The sequence below is a fragment of the Calonectris borealis genome, chromosome 14 (genome assembly GCF_964195595.1).
Source record: "Calonectris borealis chromosome 14, bCalBor7.hap1.2, whole genome shotgun sequence".
Taxonomy (NCBI): domain Eukaryota; kingdom Metazoa; phylum Chordata; class Aves; order Procellariiformes; family Procellariidae; genus Calonectris; species Calonectris borealis.
This window is the reverse complement of record NC_134325.1, coordinates 17906287-17932843: the sequence shown is the minus strand read 5'-3', so window position 1 is coordinate 17932843 and position 26557 is coordinate 17906287. Positions and strand designations below refer to the sequence as shown.

General features: G+C 45.7%; 2 protein-coding genes across 11 annotated transcripts in view; one reads left to right on the top strand and one right to left on the bottom strand.

Annotated features, from left to right (window-relative positions):
- The window catches only part of LTO1 (LTO1 maturation factor of ABCE1), a 32529-nt gene extending 14804 nt beyond the window's left edge, over positions 1–17725 (top strand). For 2 of the 9 annotated variants that reach the window (XM_075163342.1, XM_075163347.1), the window contains 2 exons: positions 13954–14009; positions 16236–17725. In XM_075163342.1, coding sequence (XP_075019443.1) covers positions 13954–14009; positions 16236–16462 — 283 coding nt within the window. In that variant the 3' untranslated portion in view covers positions 16463–17725. Of the gene's footprint in view, positions 1–493; positions 7607–13953; positions 14246–15982 lie in introns of those variants that run through there. The other 7 variants (XM_075163348.1, XM_075163346.1, XR_012675775.1 and 4 more) reach the window with 6 other exon arrangements.
- Positions 3924–23651, bottom strand: CCND1 (cyclin D1). 2 transcript variants are annotated; one of them, XM_075163340.1, is made up of 7 exons: positions 23083–23651; positions 22870–22979; positions 21169–21551; positions 19211–19426; positions 18501–18660; positions 12883–13031; positions 3924–7342 (listed from the first exon to the last, which is right to left on the bottom strand). In XM_075163340.1, the coding sequence occupies exons 3-7, from the start codon at positions 21364–21366 to the stop codon at positions 7187–7189; spliced, it is 879 nt and encodes a 292-aa protein (XP_075019441.1). In that variant the 5' UTR covers positions 21367–21551; positions 22870–22979; positions 23083–23651; the 3' UTR covers positions 3924–7186. The 2 variants fall into 2 exon arrangements, with proteins under 2 accessions (XP_075019441.1, XP_075019442.1); XM_075163341.1 differs by lacking the exon at positions 23083–23651 and having other exon boundaries at positions 22870–22991.
- Positions 23652–26557: the final 2906 nt, after the last annotated feature.

Here is a 26557-nt window from a genome sequence, read left to right as displayed (position 1 = left end):
AAAACTGCACCACTCAGCAGCATATAATCTAAAATTTATTTACTTAGCAGGTTGGGAGTGGTGAGTGGATAGCAATTTCTGTTCTGTGATGCGCACACTGCTCACACAAATCAAAGCCCTGGACCTTCACCACATGGACCTAGGAGGAGAGGGCTCCTCCAACCAGTCGACGTGTGTTAGGTCCGGCTTGGAGCTTGGCCTGTGTATGTAGTGATTCCTCCTTTGGTTCAGCTTTCTTGATGGTATTATGTATCTGTACCTGGAGCTCTCTCCAACACCGAGGGGTTACCCTCTTAACCCGTTACTGCTTCATATATTTGTCAGCACAAGCAGTCCCAGGCCATTCTCTCTAACTTTTTCCATATCTAAGGCCAGTTACTGGTGGGGAAGAGGTTCCTATCGCCCTCTGGTCACCCACCCGAAATGTGTTACCAAGTGTGAATTCAGCAACAGTTGCCTAATACAGTTCTTATTTTGCTTCTTTGTTTTCCAGTTCATGCCAAATTAGTCAGAGCTGAGCAGATGTAGTCAAGGTCTCATTTGACTGGGCAGTCTGGCTTTCAGGTAGGCTTCACCCCTTGACAGACATGTTAGCAGGGAAGATTGTACTGTGACTGGCCATTAGCATATATTTTTAATGTGATGGAAATATAATTTTCTACTGCAGTGTTCAAGTGAGTGGACAGACTGGTATTCTGGTTTTGAGATGGATCACTGTGTGTTTTTTTTAATCTGAAATAAACACAAATTGTATTTCTTCAAGGATATTATCATAAATAAGAAAAGTAACATAAGCCATAATTAAAATGAGAGATGAAATCCACACAGATGGATTGTTTTTACCTACTGTATAAGAGGGAAGACCTCTAGCAGCCACTAAACACAGCCTCCTGTGTCCAGAGAGGCAACTCGAGAAAAGTAAAACTCTTGTTGCATTGGCTGTGTATGGTAGTGACTGCTCCCTAAAAGCTTGGGGCTGTTCTGTGAGGAATTGGTGCTCTGAAGACCACATTCAAAACAGCTTCAGGAGTTCAGTAGAAGTGGTGGTGTGTACCCCAGAGCAGATGTGTTGCCCACACACTGCAGGAGGTCCTCCTGCACCAGCAGGGCCCATGCAGAGTGAAGATGCTGCCTGTGTGCCTTATTCCTGATTTGCTGCGAGTCTTTCTGCCAGTAGTTCCCTCTACAGGTAAGAGCGCTCAGGAAAAGGATGGCTGTGAATACTTGGTGACTTTTCGGAAATAGGAGACTTCTTAATACATAGTCTTCACACAGGCAAAAAGCAGGACAGATCTGAGTAGGGCTCTGCAGATGCTAATGGGATCACCAAGAAATTATTTCTGTTTTCCTTTTTTTAATGTCTATCACATTAAGAAACAAAAGTAACTTCTGCCTTGCTCCTAAATTTGTACTCCTTGACCCTGAAGAACAAAATTGGAAATCTGGCAAGTCTCACATTATCGGTGCAATCCAGTTGACTAATTTGCAATCCCTTTCTCATCATTTGACTGGAGTATTGTGTGGAACTCAGTCAAAAACTAGATGGGCGTCTATGTTTGCCATGCCAATGCAATTACTATTATCAATTATATTTGTGGGATCGTAAAAATACCATGTTAGTCTGAAGAGATACATTTCCCATAAAGTGATGCTGGCAGGAATTCATTAAAATGCCATCATTTATAGCTTTACTGCCTTTGTCCCATTGCAGCTTTTCAATGACGTTGCCAGGAATCTTTATCAGAGTATCTAGCCCACATGCCTCGGTCATTCCTATGACTCCTTTGAAATAATAGCTCCAAGCTTCACTTTCTCCTCTATCTTCTGGAGTTTTCTATCAGTTAAAATGCCAGATACGATTGAATGTAAGTGGATTCCGAGTTTTTACATTTAACAGATCTTGTTAATTCTTTAATAAAGAGTATGTGAATTTAAGTGTTCATAAAAGGTCCAAGCTTGTCAATCAGCCTGAATTCAGCAATGGAATTGAGGTGGTTTTTTGGAGGTCTTTTGGAGGTTTTTCTGTGTACACGTCTCAATCAGATTTAAGAAAATACAGTGTTTTTCCCTTTAATAAGCTACAGCATAGCCTAGCTGAACATGCATTTTTTTTACAGCCTATAGTAAATTGTTTTTCTTGCTACATTCTTGTCTTTCTGCCCTTTGCAATGTGAGTAATACTGGCATAGTTCACCCAACATTCAAATTTAGTAGTCTGCATTTAGAGATGATATTTGAGAGAAGGAAAATGTATATAACAGAGCTGACTATGTGGGCTTAAACCTACTTAAGTCATAGAACACTTCAGTTGGTTTAATAGAGTTTATAAAACAGATAGGCAAAACCCACTTAACGTGTTCAGCAAAATGCAGGCTTAAATTTCTCACTGAATCATTCTATGTTTTTATCAGCAAAAAGGTTTTTTGTCCCAGCGTAAGTATGTTTTCACTCCACTTTCAAACATTTAAAAATCAGAGGGGTTAGCCACCAGTGATACAAAAGCGAGTCTTTTTTTTTTTTCCTGTTTTTTTTCTTTAAAATATGCTGAAATTGTGCAGAAAACTGCTAAAAGATCTGTGTGGAAAAAATGAGTGTTTTTTGACCGAGTCCGATTTAAGCTTTGGTTTGATCTGTATTTAAAGTCACTGTGAATCTAGTTTAGATCTTCTTTCACTGCTATACGAATCTTCCTCGGTGGCTTACCAGGGTAACTTGACCATATTGAGGAGCTCCCCATTTCGAATGGAAAAAATTACAGATCACGCTATGTACTGATATTACTTTACCTACCTGATCTATGATTTTACAGTAGGCCACATGGTTCAGGTTTCTGTCTGAAATGACTGGGAAACCGACAAGCTAATACAGGCTCAACTGGGATTCTTCTGATGCAGATGGTTTCCCATCTATTGGTAACTGTACTAAGACAAACTTATTTTGCACTAGACTATAATTAACATGTTGGGTATTAACTTGGGAGTTTCATTTTTCATTTTCTTTGCTGTACTCACTGTATAGAATCAGTTGTAATGTGAAGTTTAGTCAAGGAGAAACTCAGGAGGCAGATACTAGATTTCTAATTTGCAACAGGAAACTTGATGTTTTACGTAGATTGATTTGGTGTTTTAAGGCAGAACTATTTTCATAGGGTAAATAGTCAAATATATAGGTTAGAAGCTTGACCATTCTCCACTAAGAATAAGCTGTTTCTGCCATGTTCAGCTCTTGTAATAATTGGTAATACGCATCCCCAGTTTTCAGAGATATTTTGGAATGTGAATTGGGACACAGGTTATAATTTTTTCTCATTTTACTTTATAACGAGATATAATTTCTGTCCTACTAGGTCCAGGGTTTTTTTACATATTTTTAGTAGGCTTTTATATTTTTCTGGTTTATTCTTTATTGTCTTAGTGATACAATAGTAAGATGCAAAAGCTGTGTATGAGGGGAAGGGAAGGAAAAGAAGGCAGGTTAACCTTATGGCTTTTAAAACAAACTATCTTCTGTAAAGGTATTTTAGGACACAAAACCTCACACTGATGAAGAAATACAAACAAGCTTTCTGTACCATCCAACACCTACTTTATTTTACCTTTTATTGAAAAGAACCACCAAACGGTGTTTTACTCTGAGCAGTTACCTTAGACGTTTAAAAGAAAGTCTTCAAAAAGACTTCAAAAATTATTTTGCCTTTTTAAAAATACACATTACTGTGACAGGTAGTCACCTACCCATTGCTAAAAACGCCTACGGTTTCCTAAAATAATGACAAAAGGTTTTCAGCATTGCAACTATTAAAGCACAGAGAGTCAAAACCAGAAAATACCATGTGGTTTACTCATTGCATCAGGTAGTTACTACCATTCAGCATTCATGAAGGCAATTAAAAAAAAAAAAAAAAAGACGACAACAAGCAGACATTGGGTTTTACCAATTTTATTTCTAGACTTTAGTTTTTTTGCTGGAAACTTGTCTGTTACAGGTCTGTTGGTGAAAATGTGCATTTCAGACCAGTGATGCCAATAAGTACAATATAAAAATGTACAAATCTGAATTGCTTGCTTACTACAGATTGTTCTAATAATGTGACAAATAAAGCATCTCTGTTGGCACATGAACCCACTTAATCTGGATTTGGCCTTTTAGTACATAAAATATTTTAAAGAAATTTGCAGTACACACTGCCATTCAGTGTAATGCATAATATAACCAACAAGCACTAACTCAGTAATCATGTTTGGTTCAGAGACACAGAGATGCCACAAACAGAAGTGTTTTATGAGGTAAGCAGTAAGAAATGTTCCTGAAATTTGGACAGAATGTATCCAGTCCTCCTGGGTCCTGCGACTGCTAGTAGCATTGCAATGCTTTATTTATGCACTATGTAGGATCTTAACTGCATTTGCCTCAAAATGAGTTCTAATTCTGTTTTGGTTTAGCAGCATACAGGCAACAGCTAGATTATTCTTCAGCATACAACTCTGTTAGCTGGCTTATTTATGAGATTTACAGGCTTTTTAAATTAGCATTATGCTATAATTAAAAAAAAAAAAAAAAACAAAAACAAAACAAACAAAAAACTAGTATATCATAACAGATTAAACACACAAAATACTTAGAGTTCCAGAAGATAACCTATCATACCAAATGATGTGTCCCAACTGATGGGAAACCACATCAGGTGGCATACAAGAGTTATATTATAATGCACCTTTCATATATCAATGTGGCTAATAACACAGCTTAAAACTACTATGATAATAAACCCCAGATCAGACAAAGAATCCAGCTTTATAAAATGCATAACAACAAAAAAACTGACATTACTTGATCTTCTGAAATGTCTGCTGTTTTTAAATTAATGCAACCTAGTTGCAAATCGCGAGACCCATTCAGAATAACGTTCGATGCATTTCCGTTTGCAGTAGAACTATGAGGCACTGTGTACGAACATTAAAACCTGGTCTAGACACGGTTAACTGAAGTATGAGGTATTGTGAAACAGGAACCTTTTTGGAATAGAGCAGTAATCACATTAAGTAAAAATTGATCACATAAAAAATCTACAAAAAAATGATGTCAATAATATAATTTTCTATGAGAAAATTAAAACCTATAACATGGCAGTATATGACATTGTATAACAAAAAAAAAAAAAAACTGATCCACAAAATAGCAGCAAAACACAATGACAAAGATACAGAAAAGCAATGTTAATTTTTTTTCAAACCATGCTGGGAATTTATCCATAGCAGCTCAATAAAAATGGAGCATCCACTCCTTTTCATTTCTCTTTTTCTTTTTTTTTAATTTTAATTTTTTTTTCTTTTTTCTCTTTTTTGTTGTTTTTTTTTGTTGTTTTGTTTTTTTACAATCAACACCTTAGCGGCAGTTTTCTCACATACATTTCACCATCACATTCTCCTCGAGCGTCAACTTCAACAGCTATGTCCACGTCCCTTCAGCTACTTTCTAAAATAATAATAAAAAGATACATAGCCAAGATGTGCAAATTTTCTATTTGTAGCTAAATAAAAAAATGGGCCATATACTGGAATAAGAACTTCTTTCAAGTACTCCAATTTTCGTATCTATTAACTATGGCGTTTTCATGGTTAGACTGATTTTGAAAAATGTATAGGAAGGGGCCAAATAGACTGCTTTGTTTTGGGTTTGTTCTTTGAAGCGTGTCCTTTTTTCTTTAATAAGCTGTGTTAAAACTGCAACATCAAGGGTAGAAAGATTTTTTTTAAAAAGGGGCGATTGCATTATTTTACAAATCATACTGGCCTTACGAACATCCTCTGCAATAAATATTCTTTTTAGCCTTAACTATAAATTATATATTTTAGTGTTTAAAAACCTTCAGTTGTAAAACATCTAGCGACAATCCTATATGTGTCCTATACGTGTCCTATATGTGAACCTTTAAGGCCCCTAATTTATAAAGATGAGTTGGCACCAAAGGATTTCTAAACTTCAACTTTTCTATAGAAAAGGATAGGAAGATATCCTGGCAATTTGTGAATGCAATTTCTCTCACTGGAACACAACCTTCGGAAAAAAAAAAAATCACCTCTCCTCTAACACCATAGTTAAATGCACTTGCTTTGCAATTCCAAGTTTGCGAACAAGCACTTATATATTTCCAAACCATTCCATTAAAAAAAAATTCCCACACAATAAAAGAATGTATTTCCTATATCTAATGGACTGAAAGTGCTTTGAATGGAATGGTTTTAGAATATTACAAACAAACAAAAAAAAAAGACTAAACTGTGGATTGAACCTGACCATAATTAGGCTGAATATCTGTGGGGTCAGACCAGCATTTTACACAGGTAACTACAAAAATATGAAGATTACAAAAATATAATATATTATGTCACTATTTCGGTTTCTCTTTGTAATAGAGTATCGTACGAGTAGTACATTGGCCTTTCCCAACAATGCTAAGCTGGAACCCTACAAATGCCTTATGCACAGGCAATCCACAGGCACAAAAAAAGATTAACATATAATAATGCTGCATACTAACATACACTAACTTAGGTTACGTTAACCATTTATAAGGTGAAGAGGATAAAAAAAAACTAAGGAAATAAAATAAACATTTACAGATGAATTATAAAGTGACTAAATGCATAAGCAAGCAAGATACAGAAAAGCCTAGAACTGCGTTAAAGCTATGCTTTTTAAAGAAAAAAAAAGAATATTTCATTTACTATCTAAAAAAAAAAACCCTCTTCTACTTTAAAAATGGTTGGTTGGTTGGTTTTATATGTAAGAAATCAAATCTAATACCTCCCCTGGAGACATTTTGTGTGTTAATGCCTATTTTTACAACATACAGACAAGAACACTTTAATATAAAAACTAGTTGATTATTATTGTATAAAATCCTCTATTTTTGTAGCACAAACCCCTGGGGGTAATGCAAATACTATTTTTTTCTTTTTTTAAGACAGTTTTTGGGGTATTTTTTGTTTATTTGTTTGTTTGAAGTCACAGATGGAAGGGAGACAGAGCAAGAAAAAATATAACAAGACTGGTTTTCCCTTCTGGTATAAAAATGTCCCGGAGAAAAGGGTTTCTGGGGGGGAGATCCCGATGCTGATTCCTTCTCAGATGCCCTTTCTTTGTCTGCTTTTCTCGCCAAGCAAACCCATTAGAAGAAGTCCTCTTAAATGTTCACATCTCGCACATCAGTAGGTGTGCAGGAAAGGTCTGCTTCATCCTCTACAGTCTTTGTTTCTGAAGATACATTGTGCTGCTGTGCCTGACGTAGACTGGATTCAAGGAGGGATTCAATCTGTTCTTGGCAGGCTCGTAAACAATCCTAGAGAAGATTAAATGGAAGGAGAAAAAGACCCAGAGTCCTTTAGAAAAACAGGAAGATCACAGACCAAATACCATTTCTTGAAAAAGCAAGAGAAATATAGTCAAGTTATTTGGGAGGGGGCAGACTGCAAGGACTGTGGGAAGAGCAAGAGGAACACTGAATAGTGAACGGATTGGACGAGCCACCCCATTTTCTGCAGGATGCTAGCCTGGATCCAGACTTCAGCAACTAACTTTTACTATCTCCTATTTAATGGCCTAGGTGAGCATCTCCATACGTGGTCCTCTGGAAAAACCACAACTGCCGTCTTGTTGTTAGTCTCAGCCCATAGGTCTACAACTGAATACGATGAACGCTCCACTGCAATGACACGGGTAGTAACTAAGCCGGGCAGGACCTTGACACAAGATGATGTAGCTTGCACTACTACTTTTCTGCCTGTGCTGTTAACACTTCAGCAGTTCTGTAAAAGTCCATCCACCCTATCTTTAATCTCACTGTCCTGAAAAAATATGTTTTTCCTATACCTTTTGAAAAATAGGAACAGTCTGACTACAGCAGTGTGAAGCAATCAAAACTAAATGAGTGGAGTTGCAAAGACATGAAACTGGGCTGGAGTCAAGAGTTGGCCCAAGTATTGCTGATGCTATAGTGATTTCTACTTTTACCACAGAAACACTTCCGCAGCACAGTCTATTAGAAGCGATGGTCGTAAACAATGATTTTCCCAGGCTGAGTTCCGATAATACAAAGTTCTTAGATAGAAATGCCATATATATATTTAGATGTACATGCCCAAAGTTGCCTGCCAACTGCTGCGATGTCCAGCAGTGGGCAGCTCAAGTTAGCTAACTGATTTCGAACTCAGAAAGCATCTGAACAGAAAAATGTACCAGACTGTACGACCCCAAAATGCAGAGATCTTTCAGAAGCACCACTAAACACCTTCGTAACCATGCATTACAAAGTGCTGCCAAGCATTCACCTTGAAATCTGTCAGGGTGAGAGCTCTTTCCCGTGCTTCAAAAGCATTTTCTCAGAGCTGAATGCGCACACAATCCTCCTGAGTGTTCAGGAGGGTGCAAGGGCCTCGCCGCTTGCCCAGACTTTGGTGTGAATTAAAAGCATAAAGCACCAAGCAGGATCATCTCTATGGTGGGGAAAGGTAACTTCCCCCAGGCATTAAGCCATGCCATGAGTAGATATATCCAATTCTACTTATTGATCCACAGCAATGAGAATTGGAGAAGGCCTGTTAGCTCAACCTGTCCAACTTTCTGCAAGGTTGTGTTCTTCAGAGCCATGTACATCCATTGCAAGAACACAGAAATGGTGCCTTGAATAGGCAAAACAATCACACTACACTTTGCCAAAATTCCTCCAACTTGCTGTTTACTCCTATCTTTATAACAAACATCATAAGCTTTTTCCCAACATATTTAACTCTGTGTATTAAGGACTTGCAAGTTTCCTTTCAGTATTGCCTTTTCTGGTTTAACCTATGACATGTGTTAGCCCTTGCGGTGAACCCAGTCTTCCATGATAAATTGCCGTCAAAAGTGTTAGGATGTGCATGACTGAGAATGAATGTTGTTTTCCTGAGAGGGTGACCTGCCTGCTGTTTTCTTTATTTCCCAGTTTCAATTCTGCCTTCATTCAGAGGCTTCTTGTGTGATCTACCAGCTTTTCACTGATTCCACTACCACAAGAATCTCCTCTGCCACCAATAAGGGCACATGGCATTTGGGGTAAAATAAGATTAGAAACCCAAGCAAACAATTCTCTGCGAGTCCTTTCTGAGAGAGAGGGAGGTTAATCCTACCTCTAAGCAGATCAGACCATCAGTTACAGCTCACTGAAAACACATAACCTATGACCTTTTCTGGTTTAAACCCGAGTGTAATATTTCCTCTTGACAGAGACACACAGCGTTTTAAATGACAAAAAGAAACGCCTCATATCCTAAAGTCATCATGCCTTTGGCTCCTACATACCTCTGGCCTTCACAATAAGATCTCTATGAAGTCCTTTCACCCCTTCCCAAGATACGACGCATCAGTCCTGCCTGTAAGGCTTCTACTCGCGTGTCCTGTACCACGTACCTCAGTCACACTTGGAATTAGATGTATTAAGAGTAGTACATGAATACAGGTTTAGGTATTTTCGTTTTTACAAATCCAGGCACTTTTGAGGAGAATTCTGTTTTAACAAGGTAGCATGTTCAGTGTCCCAAACTGAAAGCCAATTTATTTTCAGAGCAAAACAAACCCTGCTTGCCTTTTTTTTTGGGGGGGGGGGGCGGGAATCGTTTGGTGGGTTTTTTGTGTTGTTTTTTTTTTTAATCCTACCATTTGCATATAGCGTGTTTGAGCTCTGAAAACGAAAACCATTCAAAAGAATTTCTATAAATACCTATTCTTCTCCCTCTGGAGTCCAGTCATGAATAATTACATAGGACTATGTAATTTAAAGGTAGTTTTTGATCACAGACTTTTTTTTTTCCTCTGGGATTCTCAGAGTACAGCATGTTGTAATTGTGTTTTTTTAAAACATAATCTTTACAATTTATTATGAACAGACTGTGTCTTAAGCTACAGTTGAATGAACAATATTTTTTTCATGTTTTAGGCATTTTTGTTCAAATCATTTCTTATTCAGATGACTATTAGATGAATAGTTTGTCTGCAGGAATGTATTAGAGCTAGCAAAAATAACTGCAAAATACAACATTCACTGTGAACAACCTCACCAAAGCTTTTTTCATTCTCGGTACTTCTCAACACTGAAAAGCAAATACAAAACTTGTGCATTACTCTGATAACTTCTCCCAACAACTTTTCTGCTTCACTACCCAAAATTTCAATGCCCACAGTTTGTTCAAGGTCATAAACCCTTCCTGGATTAATTAAGCTCCTCAGTGAAAAAAAAAAAAAAAAAGACTTGCTAGCTTAACTGATGTGGTCAAATACCTTTAACACACACAGGAGACATGATCAGACTCCAGGGTCAGATACTAAAAGAAACAAACAACAACAAAAAAGACACTGCTTGGAAATCCTTTGTTACTGCCTGACCCGTTCTGGATAACAAGCACATGTTTGAAGGTGCCTCTGAGTAGGGGCAGGCAGGAGACGAATTCCAATGTACTAACAGACAGCATGGAAACCCAATCTAATCTAGTTTAGCAAATTTCTGGCCTGGAAATGAATGTCAGGTAAAATTCAATCTGTTTGGATGATGGGGTCAAGAATAGAATGATGGAAGACAGCCCAAGACTTCTAATTGTGATTATCTGACTTCTAATTACCCCTGATCAAAGGCAAAATGGGAAATTGGACTCCTACCAACGTAAACATGAACCATAAAGGAATTCCAATCAGGTGATATTCATTTTACTTTAGATTCAGCTTTCTTTGAGACTAAAGGTAAAAAAGTGTAATTATATAACCTGAAATCCAACAGACCAGCTGCTCTAGCTAATAGATAATCAGGGAGAATGTTAGCCATGTTATAATGCGTGCTCTTAATATTTCAAGACAATCCAATATAAAGCATATTCATTTGTGCGGTCTGACAAGGGGAACCATCACTGTGGAGTAACAAACTTCTTATACATGCTAGTGAAATAAGATAAGAGGAATAGCATTTGATACTATGGATTACATAGGCACGTCTTACGGGAAATTCTCTAGGCAGGGGAATCATGCTATGTATGAAACCAAGCAGTTTTCTCTACTCAAAGCAATAGTAGTGAAAAATGCTGTTCCCTTATTCCATTACAAACACAACAGTAGACATATACATAGGTATCATTTTATGATGCTTATTTTCTGTAGCAACCTATACAAAAACCTTACTTCTAACTCTATCGGCTCTAACACATGAATGTATTTAGCAATGAAAGCTGGAAGGGAGTTACTTCCTTTTAAAGCTCTTAACTTTAAGTTCAGGTCATACAGATTGTGGCCTTGCAATGACTCTGGACAATAAAAAAGAAATAAGCAAGGATTCTCCTTCTTGTTAAAACTACTTTCTTTTCTTTTAAAAGAGCTCTGTCATGAACTAAGTCAAGTCACGTAAGGACATGCTGTTGTTCTCCAAGATGTGAGAGAATCTACTTCAATGCTTTGTATCAGGAATGATTAAATAATGTTTTTGTTTGAATCAGATACTGTCAGGACAGATAGCGAGCCTAGTATTTTTCCTCAGTACCTGCTTCAAATATCTCGCACTGGATAGTGGCCAACCATACACTGAAATATCTACATTGTTCACAAACTGACTAAAAGCATTGCACGTACATACCAAACTGAGCAGCATTTTGTTTCAGCATTTGAAGTTCTTACAGTATTTAACATTTCAGCACTGGATCCATATTACTTTAGCTGCAGTAATATAAATGGCAAAAATAACGTGCTCAATACTGAGGCATTGTTAAGGTGATCAAAATAATAAGCTGAGGGATCGTATTTGTCAGCAATTGTTTCACATAGTCTATCAAAAGTAAAATATTCTTTTGTGAATAATTAATTATGATGCATTCATCTTTCCAGAAATCACTCAATCCTGTCAACAAAGTCCAATTATAAAAACCTAGTTTTGCAGTGTCTGGACTGGTACAGTTCTCCACGTATTTAAATTATTAACATGTAAAATAATTTAACAGCATCTCAAAGATTCTGCCGCTAACCACAGAGTTGTCTTTATTTGACTCATTGTCCAGCGCTTGGAGACCTCACAAGAACCTTTTTAAAGCATCTATTTATTGGTCTTCCACATTGTTACAAAACAAAGCTCAACTCTGCCCCAACTTCACACACCATTATGACATGGATCATTGACTTTAGGTCTTCCTTGTAGGCTCCCTTCCTGGCCCATTCACTCATGAAAGGTTTATTGCTCACTAGTTACTGATGTGCATCTCCTGGAAGCTGCAGGGCAAAATGAGAGTCCTGTGAGGACCATCTACCTTGTCAGAAAGTCGTGGGACAAGCATTTGTTCCGAAAAGGAATTCAATACCAGCTACTGTGCAGGTCTAGCACGTAATAAACCAAATTAGATCATTAGAACTCTTTTAAGAAGGGCTTTTTCACACCACTTGGCACAATAAAAGGCCTCAAGAATGGTCAAAGATAAGGTCAGAGATACCACGAGGTCTCAGTAACTACTTCCTCGTCTTATTTTCAAAGTTTTGTTTTACATAGACTCCTGGTTTAATTACCTACAACCAAACAGCCTCTGCAATGTCCTAAATCGATGCAGGGTTTCCTTTGCTTTGTCAGATACGCCTCTCTTACAAACATTAGAGCTGGATGTGGCATTCCTATCAGTGAACTGCAGCAGCGTAATCACAGATTATTAATGGATATAATGACAGCTAAATAACTAGGACGGACACAAGAGAACACGTTCAAAAACCCCACTCTGAGGTTTGACTTTTATCAAGATTTACTGTCAGATTAGCTACTACGCAGTAAGCAGGCATTCATTCTTAAACTCTAAGGCAGGAGATCAACCGAGAGAAAGAGTCACTTACCGGATCACATTTGATAACTTGTGATAGGAAATGTGTGAGGCATTGATAGGAGAGGAAAGTGTTAGTGTTCCCCAGATGCAGGCCTTGCACAGCTGCTACCACACTGCCAGCTGCGATCATGGAAGGTGGGTTTGAAATAAATTTAATATCTGTATGAAGAAAGAAGAGAGAGAAAAAAAAAAAAAAGACTGAAATGATTGCTTTAGGAGAAGCCTGCCCATACACATACACTCTTCTACCAGCACAGCTTCAGCTGCCAACTGTTGCATCCGAAAAGGTAGGGAAAATGGTGAGCAGAAAGGTGCCTCCTGCTCTAAACTGTTACAGGTCCAAACCTGTAAACACTTACCCACATGAGCAACTGTACTTCAGTGAGTAGCCCTTCCTAGCACTAAGCCTGGGAGGCCATTCATCACTTGGAGGTATTTTTATCATAAGCAGGGCCCCCATTCTTCAAATGTTAAAATACTTTGCTCATGTGAATAATGCCACTGGGGTCAATGGCACTATACATCTGAGAAAACCTGTTCGCATTCTTAAGTGTTTCGCATGATCAGCTCCTAGGTGCACTCTAATAAGGAGTCCTCGGGCCCTTTAAAGCAGAAACCTTTGCACTGACATTCAAAGGAATATAGCTTTAATGAACAACAACATCAACAAAAAGAAAGAAAGAGACAGACTGCTTAACCCTGTCAGGAGGCAGATAATCCATATTTAAATTAAGGTTTCATCTTAAAAATGCTTTGTCTCAACCTAGTCTCTTGTCAGTGGCTGCCATCCATCCTGGCAACAGGGATTTAATGTAAATGTGGCATAACTAAGTGACGGGGGTCCCAAGAATTGGCGGACAATCAGTTACATTCTGATGTGACACCATGCTGACAAGAGGCTGGGCCCCCTTCCAGACTGCATTGCTGTAGGTCTCTCCACAAAGCCACTCCCATGATTCCTTAAGGGGCTATCTCTGCCATTTAGCATGTTTTTGGTTTGGTTTTTGTTTTGTTGGTTGTTTTTTTTTTTTTTAATAAGAATAATCCACATTTTAATGCTAAGACTCTTTCTGCTGAACAGGAATGCGTTTGATCCGTGGCAGTGTACACCTTGGAGGAGAATCAGAAACAAAGGAAGTAAGTGGCACAAGTAAACGTCTAATTTTGTGAGGAAGAAAGGGAAATGCCACATTATACACAAGAACCTGAGATACATTCCTTCAGCTTTTATCAGAATACAACTTCCTCTGGGTTGAAAAAATATAAACCATCTGTCAAACCCTTGAATGAAATCAAAGGAATGGACAGCTTAGAGGGCTCAGTGGAACAGTTTAAGTATTAAATCATGCATCTCCTTTATTATGATAAAATAACTTTTGTGTAAATGTTTTACCAGTGAAACCAAAGACTTCGGGACTCTATGAAAGTCCTCGCTCTGAATCTATTCATATACCTCTGACACTCCATTGTAGCCCTGACCAATACCCACCTTCAAAGGGGCATTTCGCCCAGCCTTCTATGAACCTTCAAAATTAAACTGACACGATGAATTGTGGCCAAACTTTTGTGATGCACTGCCAGCGAAAAGGCAAGCTTGCTCTAAAGTCATCTCATTTAGGTTACTGTGCTTAAAATAAATTAAGTTTATCCCCTTTTCCTAATCTGCCCATTTCCGGGCGATATAAACACACCCACCTTCTAGCAAGCTTCTGTCATTCCCAAAAATCAAAGTAGTCCAGACTGCTTATCGACACGATACACATTCCAAAGGCAGTCCCCTAACCGAAATACTGAAACGCAGTTGCAGGTAGACTTCAGAAATGAGGCATCTCAGTAGGCAAGCATGAATTCCACCACGATTGGGTTGCTCAGAGGGGTACGGTGGCAGCGCGTTTGCAGCACTATTTACCGAGCTCCACAAACAGAACATGACCAAAATGTGTCAGTTTAATGAGTCTGTCCTGACAGGATCACGTTTGGGATTAATATTTGCGTTCTTCTTTTAAACGGAGCAGTAAACAAGAACATGAATTCATAGTCACACCCTCATTCTTTCCAAGGTGGAAAAGTGATAATGAAGTTTAAATGACCAGTTTGTGTCTGTCCCTATAACCACTCCAGACAAGCAGCATGGACTGCCTTTTTGTTGCAACTCAACAAGGAATTATTTGTGGCAGAGGCCACTAATTTCAGCATATTAATCAGGGGGCCCCTCTCGCCTGTAATTGGATGCCCCCAAGTGAAGAGTGTGGCATCATTGTCAGCCTCCATCGCCTCATCTTGCGCTATTGAGCGCTCAGGAACAAGGGGGCTTCGGTGAGATGAATTAGACCTGACACAGCCACAATGGGGTAGGGGGCCCCATCAATTGAAGCACACATCCCCAGTAGCCTATCTGAGACTTCATCCAAAAAGAATAAACAACTTCAGCGTTGTTAAAAAGAGAGAGAGAGAGAGAGAGAGAGGAGGGGGAGGAGAGAGAAGAATGCCAGCCACCCTGAAGGGAGGACAAAGCAGGCATATAGGCGCTGCAGCGCTTTAAAAAAAATTCCTAACAAGGCGAGTCACCCCTTTTCCTTTTTAAATGGAGCAGCAATTCCATCCGTCTGGAGAGCTGGGGGCTATGAATGAAAATCTTTTCATTGAGGCAAATCAAAACTGCGAACATAAATCACTTGCTGCAAGATGCAACAGGTTCCAACTGGTCACATACCTTGAGACTCCCAATTTTATAAAGGCCAGAGAATAGGAGAATTGTAAAACGCTTGTTTCAAAGGGGGATCTTTCTTTCTCCATCCGAGAGGAGGAAAGCAACAACAATAATAGCAATAATAATAATATAAAAGGAGCCTGGTATGTTTTGATAACCAGAGGAACATAATGAAACGCTGAAGCTCCAATATTTGTTGCTATTCATTGTTATGCTTGTATAGAGCTGCAGTTCTCCCTCAACACTGGTCTTAACTTGGGCCAAAAGAGGCCTGCTTCCTTTTGAGCTCTCCCTGCCTTGCTCGGCCATGCCAAAGCCCCATTCATTAAGCTCAATTATGTGTTAACTTCAAACAACCCCTGGTAATTTTTTTTTTCTTTTTCTCCTGAACCTACCACAGCACAAAGACATCCTTTGGTGAAAATGGATTTTTCAAAACTAAACCAAATCAAACAAATCCACTTCTGCTAGCCAGACACTGAACAGGGAGCTTAGAAGGAATTCCCCTCAACTTCACCTTGCATGTAACCTTCTCTTTCTGGAGCAAACACATACACACTCATCTACAAACACTGCCACAGCCTGCACCTTGTTAAGCCAACTGGCAGAGATTTTCTTTTCTAAGCAAGCATTATTTTGCTGCCTCTTCTTAGGAGACCCTCCTTTAGAGGAGAGGACACAGGCTGTACTTCAAGCAAAGGATATACTGCACTTGCCCCTGAGGCCACTTCAGCGAGTGTCAGTGTTTCCAGTGAACTTTGGATTGGGCCCCACAGCATCCAGGCAGCACAACGCATTTGCAGTCCATCTAGGTTCATTTTGGCAAGGGGAAATACAACACAACCCAGCAACAGCAAAGCAAAGTCCAGATGCTACTTAAGCCACATGTGATCTTCACTAGCCAACAAAGAAGTCGTGAGGAAAGGAAGAGGTAGAGAAAATCCTGACATCCAAAAATAACAATAAAAATACAGAGCCTAGTGGCAGCCTTCCTGAGCGCTCTTTCCCCAGGCAATATTCCCAACTTCAGTAGGGAGCTGAAGAGGGCCCCAATTCTGGTGAGCTCAGCACTGTTTTTTTTAAAAGCTTAGTAAAACTCCCAGAACATGGTTCTCATTTACTGATCCATTCTCCAGCTGTGGTGTGTAGCAGTGTTAAATAAAGACTCTGGATGTGCTTCCTAAAAGAAACATAACAACACCGACAGTAGATCAAAGTACTGGACTCTTAGCAAGTCTCCAACCTTTGAACTACTCTTGTTTTCATCCCTGTCATTGCCAACACAACAACCTAGGTTAAATATCCCCATATCCAAAGGGGAGGCTGGGTAGCTGTTCTTTTTAGCAAACAGCCGAGGAAGCTTCAAACTTAGCAAATCACGCATTCGGAGTGGCAGCAGCCTTATCTGGTAGAATCTGGCATGGAGAGTTACATCTGATTTTCCCAAAATGTTGCTGCAGGTAGTTTGAAGGCTGTTTGAAGGTTGTAGCGCTCCGAACACGGAGCATTATTCCAGGCAATCTAACTTGCGAACTGCCCGTTATGCTGATGTTAGGCCCGAGATGAAGAGCAATGCCAGTGTTTATAAATTTCTCTTTTATGGCTCAGTCGTTCTATCTTTAGGCCTTGCAGTAGGGACGGTTCTGTGAAATAAAATTTTTCTTCTGAGTGCCTGCAATCTTTCTTCAATCTTTTTATACCAAATCCATCTCTGGAAAATAAACTAAACATTAATTTGTGCCATTGACCACACACATCCCGAGGTTTTCAAGTGTGGATACCTCTTCTCAAGTCCAAATGCAGGCTTGATCTCTTTTTTTAGCACAACTGCTACTGAATATTAACATTTACTAAAGCACTCTCTCTCCTTTACATTAAGTTTTTATCAGTGTCAACAGAGTGTCTGGCATTCCTCTTTACGTGCTACTGCAAAAGAACATTTGCTTTGGCTGCTTTTTCTTCCTTATTCTTTTGCCATTCCTGGATTGGTCTCGCCATACTAAAAGAAAACGCGCTGAACACGTTTTGTTTAAACAGAGTATCATCCCTCTAGAACTTATTTTGTCCCTGCTCCTCCAACTCTGTCCTGTGGGAACAGTGAGATCTGGAGAACAGAAAGACTCTTCTAAAACGTTTTTTCCTTCCCACTTGTTAGAGTTCAGTGGGTAAAGCCGGTACATGTACAAATGCATACACACAGAGTCCACATGCAAACATGGAACTTCAAAGAACCAGCGCTCCTGCACGCACGATGCCCTTGAAACCAAAGATCAGGCCTCTGCAAACCTGGCCTAGCGAACAGTCGGCGTCTTTGGAGGCCGGCCCTGCACATGGCTTCAGCACAGCACGTGGTCAGAAGGGTGCAGATGGCAGCGGCTCGGTCCTGTGCCAGGAAAGCCTCTGTGCCGCGTGGCCCTCCTCCAATCCACCAGCCACCGAGGAGAGGGGAAGAGGCAACTTGAAGAGGGAAGTTTTAAAACCCCCACGCAGAGCTATTCACAAGCAAAATCTCCCTCCGCCTTTAAAAACCGTCTTAAGAATGAATCCACACGGGGAGGGATTCCCCATACGGGCAGTAAGCCTTTTGCAGCCCCCACATAAAACACAGCGTACAGAGGTGAAGAAATGGTGCCACGCTGAGCTGCGACTCCACGGCTAAGCTACAAAGAGGGGGGTACTTCTCCCTCCCTGACACCACCACATGCTCAACTCAGAAGCAAAGTATCTTCTGAAAAAAACTTACCTCTGCAAAGTAATCCACCTTCTGCAAACAACAAGGGGCAATAATCGGGGCTTAAACTACCTCCCCGCAGCTCTGTGAGCTCGCTTTAGACCACAGCTACGGGAAGCTTTACAAGCCAGGGGGTAGGTGCGTGTAGGGGAGCAACACGCTTTGCTTTAACGTGCAGGGCTCATACCTGTAGCGCACAGAGCCACAAAAGTCTGAGCATGTTTACGGATGATCTGCTTGGTGTCCTCTGCCAGAGGCATTTTAGTAAGGAAATGTTCAATGAAATCGTGGGGGGTCATTGCAGCCAGATTCCATTTCAGCTTATTCACCAGAAGCAGCTCCATTTGCTGCAAAGACAAGAGGGAGGGAAGGGGGAAGAAGAGAAGAGGAAGGAGAAGAGGGAAAATGTGGTTAGCTCCGCTCACACACGGTCGGACGAGCAGTATCCCGCAGCTGGGCCAGTCCGCTCTCGGCCGAGCCCGCTGCCCCGGCTGGGGGGGGCGGAGGGGGGGGGCCGTCCTCCCGCGGCGGAGCCCCGGCTCAGGCGGGGGCCGGAGGGCGCCGGGCCGCCCCCCGCCGGGAAGCGCCCGCCGCGGGGCCGCCAGGGGGCGCCCACGCCGCGCCCAGCCGCGCGGTGGCGGCGGGTCCGGCCGGGGCAGCCCGCGGGCGGGGAGGCGGGGGGCGGCCGCCCGGCACGGCCCCGGCCCCGCTCCCCTCCCGGGCCGCCGCCGGGGCTACAGCGGCTGCGGCCGCGGGGAGCGGCTCCCGCCCGCCGCCGGCACCCCCGCCGGCGGGGAGGCAGCCCCCTCCCCTGGTGTCGGGGGGCTTGCTAATCGGCGGTTTTGGTTTGGGGTTTATATTTTTTTTTTTTCCTGAGGTGATTAAACGTGAAATTACCAGTAATTCGTCGGGTCTAATGGAGTTATCTGTATAAATGCACAGTTTTTCTGCGGTCAGAGGAATAGTTTCCTTCATTTTTGAAGCCACAAACATGCAGGTAGCTCCGAGCAATTGCAATCGGCTTTTCTTGAGGGGTTCAAACGACAAATATCTGTCCAAATAATTCATAGCCAAGGGGAAAACTTCCTCTTCGCACTTCTGCTCCTCGCAAACCTGGAAGAAGGAGAGAGATCGTTGAAGAACAATTTAATACAGGCGAAAGCTGGGCTTGTCCCGCCGCCCTCGTCTTCCCTCCCCTCCTCACCCCCCAGGCTTTGCAGGGCAAGGTTGAAGGAGACGAGGGGGAAAATGCAGTTGCGAGAAACGGATAAATAGGGGGAAAACAGAGGCATCAAAGAAAATGAAAGAGAAAGTCACGAGTGACAAAGTGGGGAGAAATGTGGCGTTAGAAATCCGCAGGCGATTCATGGTGAAAAGGGGGGGGGGGAACGAAGAGGAGGTTTGTCCCCATCTTTCCAGCCCCTAGAACAAATTTTTAAAAAGGAAAGAAAAAGGAAAGCGGAGGAAAATGCGAGCCCCCGTGTCTGGGAATGGGGTGCAGAGCCGGGCTTGCCCCCGGATTTATTTATTTCGCTTTTATTTTTTCATCTAATTTGCCGTTGTGCTGCCGATTCCCCTCTCTGGTCGAGACACAAAGGTGGCGTCCAGCCTCATTTCCCCAGACGTCATCTTTTCAAAAAATATTTAAAAATATTTAAAAAATTCTTCGAGCTCTCAAAAAAGGTTGAAAATGAAGCGGCGGGGGTCCTTTACCGAGCCCCGTACCGATGGTCCTTCTGGGGGGCTCCGGGGAGGCCCCCCGAAGTGAAATTCACCGCCTCCCTCTCTCGCCCTGCAGCACAGCCGGGCGCGACATTTCCCAGAGCAAGGCAGGGCGCTGCGCTTTCAAAAATTAATTAAAAATAGATCGCGGGCGCCCAGGCCTTCCGAAAAGGCATGAAAATGTAGCCCAGCTCCTGGGGCTCCCGCTGGGAGCCCCCCCAGACCTGTCCCGCCAGGGGACGAGGCCCTTTCCAACTCGCTTTTCCCAGGCGACCTTGCAGATCGCCGCCGCAGCACAAGCATGCCTTTGAGGGGTGACCACAGCTCGAGCCTCTCTTCGCGCTGAACAAAGAAACTTTCACCCTGCAACTCCCCCAAGAAATGCCGGAGCCCCTCCGGCTGGTCCCCCTGCCCGCAGCCCCAGCGGGGACCCCTGGCCCCCGACCTTCTTCCCCCGGCCCCCTTCCCCCGCTCCCCCCCGCAACACACACCCTTGGCTTGCTCCCCGGGACTTTCTTAATTTTTCTCCCGATTAATAAACACTTTTGCTTTGCAAATAAAAGAACAAAGATGGCGCATAATACTGGCACGGGCAGCCACTTGCATACGTGTACAAGGATATTAATTTAAAATAAAATCCCCAGAAAAAATTAACTGGCAGGGTTTCCCGGCGGCCCCGCACCGCGCGGCCGGGGGCTCGGCAGCCGGGGCCGCTCCCCGGCGGGGCTGCGGACGAGGGGTAGCGCCGAGCGGGCTGCTCTCCGCGCTCCCCTCCGCCGGTACCGCCTTGCCCCGACGGCCGGAAAAGGTGCCGGGGCACCCCCAGACCCCCCGACGCGGTGTCCCGGGGCGGGGGGGGGGGGTTCGCCCGCCGCCCCTCCGCGGCGGGACCCGACTGCTGCAGCGGGGATAAAGAAGCGGCAATAACGGCGGCGGCGATCGTAACCCCGGCCCGCATCCCCTCGTTACACGCGGGCGTCTCCGAAGCCAGAGCAACGTGTGCCGCGCCGGGGAACTTATTTCGGGAGGGGGGTGGGGGGGGGCCGGGAGCGGCAGGAGACGGGGGAGCAGTTCTGCGGTTTAATTCATTTCGGTACCGAAGCTTGCAAAGAAAACCCCCGAAAGATACAAACCTCCAACATCCAAGTGGCAACTATTTTCCTCATATATGGCAAGATTTCTTTCTGCACGCACTTGAAGTAGGAGACGGAGGGCGAGCAGGTCTCCTCCGCCTTCAGCATTGTCTGCAGCACCCTGTCATTGAGGAGGTTGGCATCTAGGTAGGCTCGTCGGATGGTCTCCACCTCGCAGCACAGCAGCTGATGTTCCATGTCTGCCTCCGTCGTCTCGAGTCAGTTTTCTGCAGCAGGACTGAGGCAGTCGCTCGCTCGCTCTCTCTCTTCCCCTTCCAGGAGTCCCTTGGATGCTGCTTCTGCTACTGCCGCTACAGCCCTCTGGAGGCTGCAAAACTTTCTAACTTCCAACAAAACTCTCCTGTATAGTCCCTGTGACGTTACTGTTGTTAAGCAGAGATCAAAGCACGAGAGAGAATGAGAAAGAGAGAGAGAGAGAGCCAAAAGCAAGGGGCAGAGCCCTAAAGCCATCCCATAGGCTTCAAGTCCTTCCCCTTTGCTTAGCTTATAGAGAGCAGGGTTTTAATGCAAATGCAAATGAGACAAGGGCTTGCTTTCTTCAAGGGCAAGGGAGAGGTGGGGGAAACCCAAATTGTCTCTTCAGTGTATCATGCATAATTTTAAAAATGGAGCGAGTTCTGCAGTGGGAGCCAAATGATGAATGGGGCTAGGCCACACACAGACACGCAGGGATATAAATACAAGGAGACTTGGTTGGTATTATTTTACTGGGGGCGCCGGGGAGGGGGAGCAGGGCAGTACCAGTGCGTCGCTGTTCGTTATCAATTATTATTATTGCCGCCACCAACGCGTACCTGTGATAGCTGTCATTTAAAAAGGCGCGCTCCCAACCTGAACTCCCGGTCTTTGTAGTTGATCCCAAGGGAAAAGCTTTCTCCCGTTTCCTCAGTCTTATTTTTTCCCAGCCTAGATGGTTTTGCTGCACATTAGATCTTAAAGGATTTGGGGTCTCCCCCCCCGGCCAAGATGGTGCTTTTTCTTCTCTTCCTTTTTATTTTTTTCACTTTCCTTTCACTTTAAAGGTTTTACCCTCCAAAAGGGGCACAGAGGTGGCAGGGGACAGGGCGATAGCTAATCCCAGCCGCAGTCGGCAGCGGTGCACGCTGGGCAGGCCGCACTCGGCACCCCACCCCCACCGCTCACAGCCACCCAGAAAAATATATCCCAGCAGAGCAGCAAAATGGTGGCCAGAGCTTCCTCTAGCACCTTCAGGGAGATGAATCGCGGGGGGGGAGGGAGGTGCCGGCAGCCGCCGGAGCCTGCCGGGGCCTCATCCGACACGCCGTGCCGCCAGGACAGCCTGTCCACGCGTGACGTGCAACGGCAGGGCCCCACCGTAAATAACTCCCATGCCCCAGCTGAACTGCCTGTACCTGAAAACACTTTGCTTTGCATTGTTTCTAATAAAAAAGAGTCTCTTTTAAACTCCTCACTTTTTGAGGGGCTGATAGAGGAGCTTGGGGCCTGCCGGAGAATACCGGAGGTGAAGCCAATGCACTGCTGCATGGGAGAAATGACTTGTCCTGCACCAAAGTGAAGTGGGGAGAAGTGGAAAGGCCGTCAACTGGGGTTCACGCTGCCTTCTGCCTGCCCGCCCCTCAAAACCCGAGCACTCGGATTAACCTCAGCCCCAGTGCTTTAGCATCACCCGGGTGCAGCACTGACAGCAGGAATACCTACCGGTGGTACAGCACTCGCGGCAGCATCGCCGGCAGGCGTCAGGACAGCGGAAGGGTCTCATGGCCGTGGAGGACATGCCGTGGAGTCATATAGCATCTCTCCTGCATGACCTGCGGGGAAAGCAGTGCCAAAGATCACAGGGCATGTTGTTGCACAGTTGTGTGTTTACGTAATCTCTTTGCATGAAATATCTGCCCATCTTTCCTAGTTTACCCGTTCGCTTGACCATTTGTCTCCATTTTGTCTTCGCCTGTTAGGAGGATGTCGGATCTCACTTCCCCTTGCGCGCCGCAGCCCGTGGGGCGAGCGTGGACCGTTTCTCAGCGAGGAAGCTATCCCCTGTCTGCGTCCCTCCGCCTGTCTATTGTGCTTCATACACAGGACATACACTTCTGTTTTTACAACTTCAGTTGGCCGGGGAGGTTTTAATTTTTAATGAAGAAACACGCCATGACCCTGCACTCCCAGACTGGAATTCGGCCTGCCCACGACGCACAACTGCGGGATCCTATTTAACTGACTTCCCTGCACCCCAACACCCTTCTAGGGAGCAGCTGCTTTAGGGGTGCAGGGAAAGTGCTCGGGGGAGCCGGTCCCTGCCCCTTCTCCTCCCCAGGACGGTGCTAGCTCTTTGCCTCCAAACATTCCTTCCTGGCCATGTCGCCCCAGTCGCCCGGCCCTGCCCCGGAGCACGGACTCCCAGCTCCGCGCAGCACCCACGCCTCCGGCACCCTCGCCCTCCCGCTGCCTCCGGCTGGGGTGGGCTTGGTGAGGGGTTCCCCCCCTCCCCCTCAGCACGAGGCCGGTGCTTCATTCATAAAAGCTCCCCGGCGGGGCGCGGGGCTCCCCGGCGGGCAGGCGGGCGGTGCCGGCGGCGGGGAGCGGCGCGGGCCCGGGGGAGCCCCCGGCGGGCGGCGTGGGGCGGCGCGGCCGCAGGAAGCGGCCATTAGCGTGAGCCAATGGGGGCGCCGGGCTGTTACCAGGCGGATCGGGCAGATCTCGGCGCGGGGCTCGCCCGGTCCCGCCGAGACAAAGGGGACTGGTCAAAAGTGCGAGAGCCGCTGCCACCGGCCCGGCCCCCCCCCGCTCGCCCCGGTAGCAGCTCCGGGCTCCGCCTCCGCCCGCCGCACCGGGCGGCCCCGCACCTGCCCGGGCCGAGGGGCGGTGCCGCCCGCCCCCGCCGTTGGGGTCCCGCCCCCGCCGCTACCTGCCCGCTTGGCGGCGGCGCAGCGGGACGGGGCTCCGGCAGCACCCGCTCCCCGCCCGAGCCGCCCTCAGGCCTGCCCCGCGTTACCGGCTCCCCCAACGGCCGCCGGGGCAGCGGCCCCCGGACGGCGCCGGCCGGAGCCCGGGGATGCCTGCGCGGCTCCGCGCCCCGGGGTGCGTGCTTAACGGGCGTGCCGCCTCCTGCCCCGCTGCCTAACGCGCCCAGCCCGCGGCGCTCCCCGCCGCTCCTGCGCGGCGGCGTTCCCGGGGGCGGGCTCCGCGCTGCAGCCGCCGCCGACTCTCGCCCCGGGGGCTTCCGACGGCGCTTCCTTCCTGCCTGCCTGCCCGCCCTCCCCGCCTCTCCCCTCCCCTCCCCGCGGCGCCCGCTGCCGGGGACGCCGCTCCCGGCCGGCACTTTCTCATGATGTCATCCCGCCCCGCGCCGCCGCCGCGCCGGCCCCGCTGACAAAGGGCAGCCGGCCCGCCCCGCCGCCCCCGCCGGCTGCGCGCGCCCGGGCGCGCGGCCCCTCCGCGGGCGCGCGCGTTCCTCGCGTCCCGCCGTAATTTTACGAAGAGCCGCGCAGCGGGGCTGCCGGCGGGGAAGCGACCCCCCCCCCCCCCCAGCTCTGGCGGGGGGGCGAAACGGCCCAGAGCGGATTAAACCGGCACAAACGGGCGGGGGGCAGCAGCCGCGCCCGCCCCGGGGGAGTGGCATCCCTCCGGCCGCGGCTTCAAACCCTGGGCGCCTCCGCCCTGGCTCTCCCGCCTGTCACCTGCTTTCCTTCCCCGCTGCCTCTAATTACGTCCTGCTAACGAGGCGGGAGGCGGCCTGGCACCCGATGGGGGAGAGGTGATGAGGTCCCCGGGGTGCCCGGTGGGCGCTCTGAGGAGAGCAGCCCGGGGACGGCCCAGGCCCCGCGGTGGCACAGCCTCCCGCCATGTTTTCCCCTTGGGCCGCGCACCCACAGGGCCTGGTGCAAAGCTGCACGTCTTCGGGTGGATCCGAAGGGGCCCAAACCATCTCCCTGGGGCGGACACAAGTGCTTATGGGCGAGATGCTCCTCCGAGGCGTCGCTGAAGAAGTGGATCCTGAACTCCGGCCGCGGGGTAGCTCTCCCTCATTTCCATCTAGTGCCGACCGCGTCAGCGGCCAAGATGCAGGGCAGCCGTACGCGGCCTGGGGAGGGATTTGAAGGAGCAAAGCTCTCAGAGGATTTCTGTGGGAGACCCATCACCAAGGGCCACGAAAATAATCAGGGGGGTGGAATGTCTCTCCTAAGAGCACAGGCTGAGAGAGTTGGGGTTGTTCAGCCTGGAGAAGAGCAGGCTTCAGGGACACCTTATTGCGGCCTTTCAGTACTTAAAGGGGGCTTATAACAAAGATGGTGGCAAACTTTTTAGCAGGGCCTGTTGCGACAGGACAAGGGGGAATGGTTTTAAACTGAAAGAGGGTAGATTCAGACTAGATATAAGGAAGAAATTTTTTGCCATGAGGGAGGTGAGACACTGGAGCAGGTTGCCCAGAGGGGTGGTAGATGCCCCATCCCTGGAAACATTCAAGGTGAGGTTGGACGGGGCTCTGAGCAACCTGGTCTGGTTGAAGATGTCCCTGCCCATGGCAGGGGGTTGGACTGGATGAGCTTTAAAGGTCCCTTCCAACGCAAACCATTCTGTGATTCTGTGATAAGCTGGGAGAGGCAGGAGCCTGGGTGGGAGGGAGGGTGAGCCCAGCGCAGAGCGGGGGCCTCCAGCCGGCCGGGGTGTCCCCAGGCGAGGAGGCATCACTGGTGGGACCGGGCAGGGACAGACCACAGCAACCTTCCAGAGCTGATGGAAATTAACCCAAGTTTAGCCTGGACAGTGGAGGCAGGAAAGTAAGAGAAAGGAGGCAAAAGGGCTAAGGACAGGGGAAGAAAAAGGAAGGAAACAAGGGCTGGTTTTGTTTATTTCTTCATCAAGGGAAACGTCATGTTCGGCCATACCAGAAACAAGCTGGTTGAAGGAGAGGCACCAAAGGAAGCCTGCAGACAGCATTAAGGTGAATAGACAATGTCTTTATGCACCAACAAAGTGAGAAAGTTTCACTGGAAAATATTTTTATTTTAAAACCAGCAGCTACAGTTTCTGTTTTGCTGTGCACTGTTAACCCAGAGTCCTCAGCTGATGTACGTTTTGGTATACATCAGCATGAAAATGACCCACATAGACGCCGGTGTTTGATATGGATTAGTGAGCTATGAAAAAGCATGTCTTAGCCACATAGAGCATTTAAACTTGATTTACAAGGTAGAAAAGGAACATTTTCTCCATTCCCCAAACTGACACTTCCTCCGTGTAGTATTGCAAGGCAATTTAGAGGCACATTATACATACCATTAGAATTTTGTTGTTGAACTGGGTATTCGTAGTAGTTTTTGAAACACAGTGTTATAATTTTTCATCTCTCATTTCACCAATACTGCAAAACGAAAAACACAGGGAC